The sequence below is a fragment of the Lathamus discolor genome, chromosome 3 (genome assembly GCF_037157495.1).
Source record: "Lathamus discolor isolate bLatDis1 chromosome 3, bLatDis1.hap1, whole genome shotgun sequence".
In the NCBI taxonomy this organism is placed as follows: Eukaryota; Metazoa; Chordata; class Aves; order Psittaciformes; family Psittacidae; genus Lathamus; species Lathamus discolor.
In genome coordinates this window covers 48,274,258-48,286,378 of record NC_088886.1, presented here as the reverse complement: position 1 = coordinate 48,286,378, position 12,121 = coordinate 48,274,258, and the positions used below count along the sequence as shown (strand labels likewise).

Sequence of the window (12,121 nt, the reverse complement as noted above, 5' to 3'; positions counted from 1 at the left end):
GCAATATGCACATTAAGAAACAACTTCATATCGGCAAAAGATATAATTTTATAATTCGAAGGTTATCAACCTGGAAGGACCAAGTTTCACGTAACTCTGATCCCATACCAAGTTTTACTGATTTAAATAGTTTCTTCATTATTATTGGATGCCTGCATAAGGAGCCCACATTTGATCACTGGTTTTATACACAGCTAATTCCATTAGAAAAATGTCTACCTTGACTTCAGATTTCTGATGTCCAGCTTCCATGGCTCTGCTTCACTGCTTTTCCCTGGAATGTATCCAGGCACATGGTAATGTTAAGACACTGTACAGGTCACTGCAGACTCCTACTGCCTTACAAAGTCTTCAGAAGACTTACAAAAAGCTCCAGGAAAACAGTAAAGAAGGGATTTACCTATCTGTTTAAAGACGCTGAGAAATCCACAAAGCTAGCAGCTGGACAAGTCCCACTCAGCTGCTGCACGTATACACAAATGTGTATCTGTGTCTGGACTCACATACATGAAGCATGTATAGCCATTGTTCCAATCTTAGTCAAAGTGATTTAAAAAGGTTATGTGGTATAATCTTAAAAACTTTTCCTATGTTCGATATGATGGATTTTATATTTTCTCCTGTACGTAGGCTTAGAGGTAATTTTAATGCACTCACAACTGTGAGAAAATATGAAACAAGAGCACTACCCAAACTTCAAAGTTTCAGCAATAATTCATAACGTATCCCTACGTATCGGGTCTGGCTGCGATGGAGTTCATTTTGACCGCAGCAGCCCTCCTACTGCTATGCTTTGTATTGGTAGCTGGCAAGTCACTGGTAGCGCCGCTTTGTTAGTAGTGTCACTACTGTGCTGTGCTCACACAGCATCAAGGCTGTCTCTCCAACATTTCCCCCATCCGTAGGCTGGGGCTGGGCAAGATCATGAGAGTGGACACAGCCAGGACAGCTGACCCAAACTGACCAAAGGGATATTGCATACCATATGATGTCTGCTCAGCAATAAAAGCTAAAAGAGAGAAGGTGAAGGGAGGAGGGTAATCTGTTAATGACATTTGTCCTCTAAAGCAACTGCTACATGTACTGAAGCCCTGCTTCTGAGGAAGTAGCTGGACATAGCATGATGATGATAAGTAGAGAATAAATAACTTATTTTCCTTTGCTTCTGTGTGTGTCCTTTGCTTGTCCCTTCATTAAATTGTCTTTATCTTGACCCACAGGGTTTTTTCCATCTTATTTTCACCCCACCCTGTCCTGCTGTTGAGGCGAGTGATAGAAAAGCTCATTGGGCACCTGGCATCCCGACAAGGTCAGGATGGAAGACTTAAGAACAAAACAAAATAAAAAACAAACAGCAAAAATGCCCAGAGCTCACTATTCTTATAAGAACACTGGCTCATTTCAGAAAGCTAAGTGTTCAGAAGGCCACTAGTTGTGCATTTCCAAGATTCAAGTTTTAAGAATTCTCTACGCACGAGCAGAGCATGTTCAACCCAGCCCACTCAGTTACCATGCTGCCTATCTAAGAAATATTTCTAAGCAATCTGGGAGATTAACAAAAAATTGTAAAAAAATTAAGTACATTGCAAGTCACCAACAAAAATAAGCCCTCCAAACACATCTGTGAATGATGAAACTCCTGCTTCATTTGTTCCTATGGGAAGCATTCAACTGTCAAAACCACATTTAGAGTTGAGATGGAATGAGGATGGTTTTCCCTTCAGAAAAGATGGCTGAAGCCTGCTACAGGTGATTATAAAGATAAAAGGACTATTCATGAAGAACACAAAAGTAATAAATTTCAGTTCAAATTCTTTTTCCTAGTTGTTAAATGGTTTATTTTAAAAAACAGTCAGACATTTAGTAACATGTAAGCAACAGAACTGAAAGCTCTCCAAAGCAGTAATTACAATTTAAGACTTTAAACACTTCTGATGGTAAATATTCTCTACACCTGTACTGCTTCTTTCCCCCAGAACATCCATCTGTATTAGATCTTAACCCAGCAATTCCTTTGCAAACAGACATAAAAATCAGGGTAAAGATGAAGAATGAAAACTGGACTGCATGAAGAGTGAAGACAAACAGAAGAGACTAATCTTTTCTAGCGCAAATCAACTGTGGCTGTTAAAAGAATGATCAAAGTATTCAGAGGCAGATCTAGCATCAACTATTTATTACTGCTTTTAAAAATCTCACTAACTTTTTAGTTGGTTAGACTGTCAGTTGACTCACTGTGACTGTAGTGTTATGCTGTATACCTTTACCCAAACCTTAAATTCAATTGCTTTAAACAATATATCCCTTCAAAGAGTTCTAAAATTAAGCTACTGGGGGGGGGGGGGAGGGAGGGAGTAGGGGAGAGGGAACCCACCTTAAGACTCAATAGATCCAATTTGTCTCTGAGAAGTGATTACATAAAAATGTCACATTATTCATAAAATGTTGAAGACACTACAGACTTGAGGAAGGGCAACAGATATTTAAAACAGACAGTGCAGTATGACTCATCCACTAGCAATTAAACTCAACAGTATTTCCAATAGTAGGTAGAACTGCATAATAATCACGCAGAAAACCATGGAAAAATACCTCAAAAAGGTCTAAACAAACCTCAAAGATAAGCAAGCAGACAAACGCAAGTTCTAAAAATCTTAAAATGAAAAGCAGACAGGTGAGCTGAAATGTCTGATTTTACAAACAATAGGAACCTCACAAAAATCAGTAAAAAGACAGCAAGGGATCAACACAGCATCTGATCAAAACAGGGTAAGAGGAATTTGTACAGGTGTATTATAGAAAGCTTTGAGTCAAATAACCTATGAATGACAATCACTGAATAATAGTAACCTGATAACCTGTCCCAAATCAGAGCATTAGGGTTATATTGCAAATATGAAGGCAACATTACAGAGACTTCCAAAGAAGAAAACAGTAGTTAAGAGAGATCCAGTAACTCTGCAGGTTGGATTAAGTGTCAACAAGGGAAATGATTCAGTGGTTAATACTTTAGCTACAGTAAGCAACTGCTTCTGGGAGCAACTGGCCACAGCAGTCACGAAAGGAAAATCATCTCTCGATTTAGTCCATTGTACCTATTCTAGAGAGATAGGTGCTGGAGAACATTCTACAACAGGAATATCAATGCACTTAAATTCAACATTCTTGTAAATGGAAAACAAAACAAAAAACAATAAAAAACCAAAATGAACACAAACAAACAAAACCCAGCCCTACAGCCAGGAAAAAAAATTCACCACTAATTTCAGCAAAGGGAGCTATACAACAATAAAGATGCTATCAAAAGATAACTAAAAGCAGCATCTAAAAGGGCACACTGCCACCATCATGACAACCTCTAAAGATACTAAGGAAAAACACTACATCACTAGAGACCTAGGAAAAAAAAAAAACAACCAGAATTTAAAAAAATCAAACAACAAAACACACCAACCAAACCTGGAGCAGTTCTATAATGCAAAAAAAAAAAAAAAAAAAAAAAAAAAAAGCAGCTTTTTTAACTAAAAATCAAACTTTGGAATCAGAAAATGGGTCCAAAAGGAAAATCATAAAATACTGCATAGGTATAGTTATTGACACCTACATACAATTTTGAGGAGTAGCTTGCTCAAGGACATAGGAAACCTGCGAGGAAGTTGATAAGGACAATAGATTATTTTCTTTCTGCTGCGGCCTGATCTTCCTACTGTTTCCCTTTTGCACCTTAAACTATCTTGTTTACTACAGAGAACACTGGGAAAGCTCATACACAGAAGTTTTTCCTCTGTGGAGAAGAGATCTTGAGGAGCTGACTCAGACTGAAGCAATTTCTGTAAAGAAACAATAAAACTGAAACTTTGTGATGCTCACTCTTTGCTACCATGCACCCAGGAATTCTAAAGGAATCCAGAGATCAAAAAAAGTCAGACGCTACATGGTATGTAACTACAGTTGAAGTCAATTTTGTTTTTAAATATTCTACGAGAATTCAAGAGACTGCAGATAAATCTGCACCAACCAGAGAGTGAAAATGTAAAAACAATTATCAGGCACATTAGCAATTCCAGTATCATACCGAAAACCGAAATCAGCATTTCTCAAGGGGTATCATGCTTCCCTGATCAGAATTCTCCAAATGAACGTAAGGAATGATCTGCCTGAGACAACATATCAGAGTTTCATAACTTTTGAAAAGTACTTCACAAAGTCCAAAAAAACAACAATAAAAACAAAAACCAAAAAACCACAAGCAAACAAAACACAAACAAAAAAAAAAACACAGCCACACTACCACATACACACACTAAACAAAAAAACCCTTCCAGCCAACCTACAAACAAACAAAAAACCCTCAGCTGTTCTGGGATAAATCACACCCTGAGTAACAAGTGATGCTTCCCCATCTACTTACTCTCACTGTTAATTGTACAAAAACATAAACATTAACATTGGATGATTTCTGTCCATGCTATCAAGATTGCCCCTGTAATGCTGCACAAACAGAAGTAAAGACTTGCTATACTGCCTATCACATTCATCAGGCTGTCAAGGTAAACGCATACTGCAGTCTAAGGCCAAAATTGATCTAATTTCTTGTCTTCCTCCCCATGTTAGTTTTTGCTTAAAATTAGTAACTCATCTTACCATTCCTACAATGATACTACAATAAAACATTCAACTCTTCCCCTAGTATCTTTGCAAGTTCCCCTTTGAAGGCATGTAAAGTTATGAATGCCATGAATGAATTGCTGAAAGAAAAGCTACCCAGATTTCTACAGTACAAACATTTCCAGTGATTAAAACATTGAAGGCTTTTATCAACAGTTCAGCACTCAGTTTGCTACATATCTTAGACTCATAGAAGCAACACCCACTCTGCATGCAGCAGGGTGTACTCACCACATACCTAGTAATTACCCTATAAATCATAAATGAAATTATTCTACCACTAATGCTGTAAGACCAGGTTGCAAAAATGAGTACTGTTAAAAGTAAGACAAATGAGAACTGGGACCTCATTTACTTCTAGACATTATTTTCCTCTGACAGTACTTAAGTGAAGGCAAAAGGATACAATTTGACAACAACCTCAGGAAATCAGACATCTGCAGTCTTTCAGAAACTGACATGAGAAATCTAGTGCCAAGTATCATAGAATAGTTAGGGTTGGAAAGGACCTCAAGATCATCTAGGTCCAACCCCCCTGCCATGGACAGGGACACCTCACACTAAACCATCCCACACAAGGCTTCGTCCAACCTGGCCTTGAACACCGCCAGGGATGGAGCACTCACAGCCTCCCTGGGCAACCTATTCCAGTGCCTCACCACCCTAACAGGAAAGAATTTTCTCCTTATATCCAATCTAAACTTCCCCTGTTTAAGCTTTAACCCATTACCCCTTCTCCTGTCACTACAGTCCCTGATGAAGAGTCCCTCCCCAGCATCCCTATAGGCCCCCTTCAGGTACTGGAAGGTTGCTATGAGGTCTCCACGCAGCCTTCTCTTCTCCAGGCTGAACAGCCCCAACTTCCTCAGCCTGTCTTCATACAGGAGGTGCTCCAGTCCCCTGATCATCCTGGTGGCCCTCCTCTGGACTTGTTCCAGCAGTTCCATGTCCTTTTTATGTTAAGAACAACAGAACTGCACACAATACTCCAGGTGAGGTCTCACAAGAGCAGAGTAGAGGGACAGGATCACCTCCTTCGACCTGCTGGTCACGCTCCTTTTGATGCAGCCCAGGATACGGTTGGCTTTCTGGGCTGCGAGCGCACACTGCCGGCTCATGTTCATTTTCTCATCGACCAGCACCCCCAAGTCCTTCTCCGCAGGGCCGCTCTGAATCTCTTCTTTGCCCAATCTGTAGCTGTGCCTGGGATTGCTCTGACCCAGGTGTAGGATCTTGCACTTGTCATGGTTGAACTTCATAAGGTTGGCATCAGCCCACCTCACAAGCGTGTCAAGGTTCCTCTGGATGGCATCCCTTCCCTCCAGCATATCAACCGGACCACACAGCTTGGTGTCATTGGCAAACTTGCTGAGGGCGCACTCAATCCCACTGTCCATGTCAGCGACAAAGATGTTAAACAAGACCTGTCCCAACACCGATCCCTGAGGGACACCACTCGTTACCGGTCTCCAGCCGGACATTGAGCCATTGACCACAACTCTTTGTGTGCGGCCGTCCAGCCAGTTCTTTATCCACCGAGTGGTCCATCCATCAAATTGATATCTCTCCAATTTAGAGAGAAGGATGTTGTGTGGGACAGTGTCAAACGCTTTGCACAAGTCCAGGTAGATGACATCAACTGCTTTACCCTTATCCATCACTGCAATAAAACAATCCTAACTGTCCACAGAAAACGAGCCATCAGGTGTGTTTGCAACCATGTTCTGTATGGCACATAACCAAGTGCGGCTAAAGACATGGATTAAAGGAGCATGAAGGGGCAAAAATATACTGAAAAGCCTCCTCATGGTAACACTCCCTTGTTTTGTTCACTTTTTTTTCTCCCTATCTGGTGTTTTCCATCGCTTAGCAGCCTTTGGATTTAAAAGGTACGTATGTTGCTACTTCTGCCAGTAACTCACCACTTCTGTTTCAAACCCTTGGACACTTTCATACTGACTTTCCAAGTGTAGGGCAGGTGCAAGCTTTGTTCAAAAAGCAATTACTTAGTATCTTTTAAATGGCTAAAGCAAGTTTTTTGAGATACATTTTAGGCTTACTATAATGAGGAAAGAACAAACTCTTCTGTCAACAGCCCACCTTAAGGAAAGCCTACCTTTACATAGAACACTGTCATGCTTTAAGCCCAGCCAGAAACTCAGAACCGTGCAGCCACTCCCCCTCACTCCCCCCTCTTTTTCCTCCCCAGGCTCCCAATGGGATGGAGAGGAGAATTGAAAGAATGTATCTCCCACAGGTTGAGGTAAGAACAGCCTTGTAACTAATGTATAATACAACTCTACTACTGCTACCAGCCATAATAATAAGGGAAATAGCAAGGGGAGAGAACTAAAAAGGGAAAGGGAAAAAAAAAACACAACCAAAACCCAACAGTAAACACGTGATGCACAATGCAATTGCTCACCACCCGCCGACCATACCCAGCCCGAATCAAGCAGTGATCTGGGCCTTGCAGGTAACTCTCCTCAATTTATACACTGGGCATGATGTGCTGTGGCATGGAATACCCCTTTGGCTAGTTTGGGTCAGGCATCCTGTCTCTGCTTCCTCCCGGCTTCTTGTGCTCCTCCTCACTGACAGAGCATGAGCGACTGAAAAGTCCTTGATCGGGATAAACATTTGTTAGCAACAACTAAAAACATCAGTGTGCTATCAGCATTGTTCTAAGACTAAAGCCAAAAACACAGCACTGCACCAGCTACTAAGCAGGAGAAAAATAACTGTTACAGCTGAACCCAGGACAAACACTAAGCATAATCTCACCTGTTACCTACAGTTACCAAGCTAGAGATACAGGAAAAAGAAATGAGATTTGTCACTTGGATCATAAAACCAGCTTGGTATTACCTTGCCTGTGCTTTGCAAGATTGTAGTTCTTGTCCTCCATACTCTCTCCCTGCTGACAATATCTCTGGTTACATCCACTTCAGCATCAACAAAACTTCTCTGTTTAAGAGCCGTTATGTCATCATCCAGATCAGTTTTGATAGTGGATCTTTTCTTTGCCATGATTTTTGCTTTGATTGCAGCAATTTTTTCCACTGACATGGCCTCAGACAAGGACCTAAATGAGCAAAAGGAAAAAAGGAGAGACTGAATAACTGCACAAACAATTCTTCCGAATGAATTGTGAATGAGTAACTTCATCCTGCATAAAGTTTGCGGCTATGCTATAAATTACAAAACAGTCACCTTGCATATATTTGAAGATTACATGAGGTTGGCATTGCTGGTCTGGGCATGACAATAAAACTTCAGACAAAAGATGCCATCCCAGTTTTAGCATTAAAACCATCCAAAACTTCTAACTATTAACAAGCAAAAGACTGCAAATGTCAACCATCAAAACCAGCGCTACTATTTACATCATCTGAATTTCAGCTCCCCCTTATTTTTAGTGGATTACAATTTTGTGTCCAGTTGATAAATCCCTGGCTGCGCCAAGGCTTTCAAAACATTAACCTAAATTTCGGCTGAGGTGCTGTTACATCGACATGGGCACTTGGCAGTCATGGTACCTTTTCAGAGCATGCAGGCCACATAAACAATAGATGGTAGTAACTTTGCCAACACTAATCTGTGTTTGAGGTAGCTCAATTCAGTCCAAGAGTGCAACATTTTTACCTATTTGCTTTTAATTGTAAACACAGAATCTGCTTACCAAACACTGAGCTGAAGGAAAAAAAAATAAAAATAAATAAAATGACTGAACTGCACAACCCTGATAGCACAGAACCAGTTCACTTCTATGTGATTTTTTTTTTCTGAGATCACACTGAAAAATTAATACAATCCTGGTTGTGAAGTGTTCTCCTTTTACAACTAAGCTATTGGAAAGGGAACTTTTTTGTGCTGCTGTTAAAGTAGCAACAGTGACAAGCACAGATTTCAAGCTCTGCTGCCTGTAAAGCTACTTTGCCTTTTTTCCTTTTTGCCTCTTTTTGTTTTCCTTTTTGTTTTTAAGGGCAGTCTTTAATATTCAGTGTTTAAAAAAAAAAATCATAAATTTCTCAAGAAGATAGTTGATCCATCAAGTCAAACTACTTACCTGCAAAATCCAATACAGACAAAACAGTATATTAATTCACACTCACACATAATTCCCATTTTACGTTATGTGAGCTGACACACTAAATAAATTAAGCAGCTACCTTTACCTTAAGACTCCTGAAATCAAGTATTTGAAAACAAACTACTAAGAGTCTGGTATCCTATTAAGCCAAGATCCTTAGCATCAACAAGTTCATGCAAGAATTTCCTCCCTGCTTGGCTTTGGGAAGATATGGTATAAGACTCAAAAGCAGTTGTCATTCTTTGCAAAATTCTGGATGCCTACAACCAAAGTGGGAAGGGGACAGGCAAGTTTTCTAGCACTTGAATGCTCATTACAATTTATGGCAATGACAGTGCACTACCCTCTGCTAGCCTACGAGAGGTACGAAGCTCACCTCTGTAGGGAGTCAAACAGAAGCTTGTGTTACCCTTACAATGTTTTCCATCTTTTGCATACCAGACATTCCTCAACACAGGATATTTTTCTTTAAAAGAGAGATAATCAGCTTCCACTTGCAGTTCTGCATGTTGTATTTGACTGCTTTGATAAACACTGTGGCAGAAGAAAGCAGATATGACAGACAACTGTCCACTCTCTTCTGAAGACAAACCAAATTTTATGCCATAACATCTGAACTTCCACTTAAAGAAGAGTCTGAATAGGCAAGAAGTTCTGCCTCCTCAGACATTACTAATGATAGCACCTAAGGGAGGAAAACTTCCACTGAGAACTATTGGATAGGAGTAAAATTGTTGCCTTGAACAGCACAAGAAGTGTTATCAGTCCTTTAATTAAGCATTACCCATAAGAAAAATTATTCCTACCTGATCTGCTCCGTTTGCACGATACCTTCTTTATGTCCTTCCAACCGAGCTGCCAACCGCTCCTTGTCAAGGCGCACACACTCTTCATCCTAGCAGTAACAGTAATGTTTAATTTTTTGTGCGTTCTCTTCAGAAAAAAATAAGCACTCTGAATATAGATACAGCCAGATTTATAGTAGCTCAGAGGAGACACCTGGATGAGCATAGTTTAAAAAAAATTACTCAGAAAACAGCAAGCCACACTTTAAAATAAGAGCTAAGAAATACAGTCTGTCTAATAACTGGACATATTACTTATATTCAAGAGGCACTTCTGAAAATACAGTGGTAAATTATTTACCTAAGACACAGGTTCACAAAAGAGTAATCACAGGGACAGTTTCATATACTGCTCCCATATGAAAGAACTCAGCAGGTAAAACAAATAAGAATCCATCAATAGAGATAAAACTGGCATTTAGTTAAAATGCCAGCTCATGGATGGCAAATAAGTGTATTAAGTCATGAAACAGCACTTTTATTCCCATCCCATAACTCTTAGGTTACAACAACAGGTACTTACACATACGTGGTCAAGCTTTCCCCTTTCATACTACAACATACATCTAGCAACTAAAATTCAAAGTTTCAAGCAGAGCCTTAAGTTCAACCTCTTCCCAGTTCATGTTTACACTAACAGAAGTACTGTGTGCATCCGGAGGACAGGTAGCCCAACTGAACTGCTACAAAAACCAGATACTGTTATTTATCACCACCCACAATACGCTGCAATGACAGTTATCATTACCTCTATTCTTGGTTTCTTTGCTTCTGCTAGTATTTCATCTGCTGCTCTTTTAACTAAAAGGAAAAGGGGATATTAGAATGCAAGCTTGTAGTAGAATCATAAAATAACCATCAGTTATTTTTTAGTTACACTGTACCTTGAGTGGACCGTTGTAGGCCAATTTCAAGTGGAGCACTTCTGTCTATGCTTGATGAGGTTGCTGTAATCGAAGAGAACATTTAAGTACAAGACTTGCAAAAGTATTTCAGTATAAAAGGAAGAAGATAAATTGCAACAAGGGAATTCTAACTACATATTACGTAGCAAAGGTGGTCAAACACTGGCGGAGGAGATATTCAGAACCTGAATGAATATGAAGTCAAAAAGTTGGCCTTTCTTTGATAAGGGGGTTGAACCAGATGACCTACTGTGGTCCCTTTCAACATAAATTAGTCAGTGATTCTATGAGCTGTGTATACCACATAAAAGAAAAAGTTACAAAGATAATTACTTTATAACCTGGAATCAAGATCTATTAGTTTGTCTAATTTTGGGAATAAAGACAACATGCTAGTCTCTTTAAAATATATTTATATAAAAAAAATGGTTCACTGCTTATATTACAGAAATAAACTCATATTCCACTATACCTGAAATTGTAAGACCACCTGAAAAACAGAGCAACTGAAAGCCATATTCATCTTTCTCTCATCACAGAAACCTCTGACTACTGTTAACAAAAAAATTAAGACGACAGAATAGTAGACAAATCTGACAGACTGACAAAGCAGTGACTTGATGTATTTCACTATACTGAACATTTTATCCCACACCCTTATTGCATCATGATCAATGCACTACCAAAATTCTCCCAGTCTAGAGACAGAAAAAATACAAACACTAAGCATTCTAACACACAGCTATCTACCAAAGGATGTAGTAATGTGGCTCCTTTCTAAGCACCATAAAAATAATTATTTTTTAATACTGTTCTGAATGTAAATGAAATCCTAATTTCATTTGACAAACTTGAACATATTCAGCTAACCTGCTAACTGATCATCGTTAACCATCCTTCCCCACCTATGCTTCACTTGCATCATAATTTGGAAGCAGTAGCACACACAATGCGTCTAAGTTAAAAGAAAGCATCACTCACATGTTTCACCATTTAGGTATGCAAGCAGGTCTTTCCTATCAGGTCTTCTTACCACAGGAATGTTTTCAGTCTGAAAAGATAGCAGACTTGATATTAAACTGTTACTCCCTCGGAAAGCCTCTTGCTGATGTTTTTTCACTTTTAGTGAAAATTACTCATGCTCACAGAGACAGGAACACCTGTTCTGCCTCCCAAAAAGATCAAGCTTAAAAATACAATTACTTCCCAGAGGATGTTCCACTACACAATATGAAACATGCTGTCTGCTATAAAACCAAAAGGATAGTCTTTTTCCTCCTTCACTTAAAATTTTCAAGTAAGATTAAGAATTAGCTTTTCACACACACACTTCTTTGCCAGGAGTCAATGCTGGTACACATAAATCGTGTATTTCAATTTTGTCTTGCTGAGTAAGCACAACACGCAGCACTGCTGTATCAGGTAACCATGTGATATAGGGGAAGATGAAACATGGGCTCATAGAAATCAACTAGAAATCAAAAAGACTTTCTCAGTTCCCCTATCATTATTTGAAGAGTTTATTCAATAATTTCTTGAATTACACTGCATACTTCCAAGTGCACTCCAAAGCTATTCTGCTGAACTTTTCTCCGTTTTGTAGATCCTTG

The 12,121-nt window shown here is 39.4% G+C and overlaps 1 protein-coding gene across 1 annotated transcript in view; it reads right to left on the bottom strand.

The window, feature by feature from the left end:
* CDC73 (cell division cycle 73) overlaps positions 1-12,121 on the bottom strand; it is a 110,756-nt gene that overhangs the window by 92,557 nt on the left and 6,078 nt on the right. The window contains exons 3-7 of the mRNA XM_065675056.1: positions 11,493-11,562; positions 10,491-10,553; positions 10,355-10,407; positions 9,568-9,656; positions 7,537-7,753 (exon numbers count right to left, since the gene is read on the bottom strand). Of these exons, the coding sequence (XP_065531128.1) occupies positions 7,537-7,753; positions 9,568-9,656; positions 10,355-10,407; positions 10,491-10,553; positions 11,493-11,562 (492 nt within the window). The remainder of the gene's footprint in view (positions 1-7,536; positions 7,754-9,567; positions 9,657-10,354; positions 10,408-10,490; positions 10,554-11,492; positions 11,563-12,121) is intronic.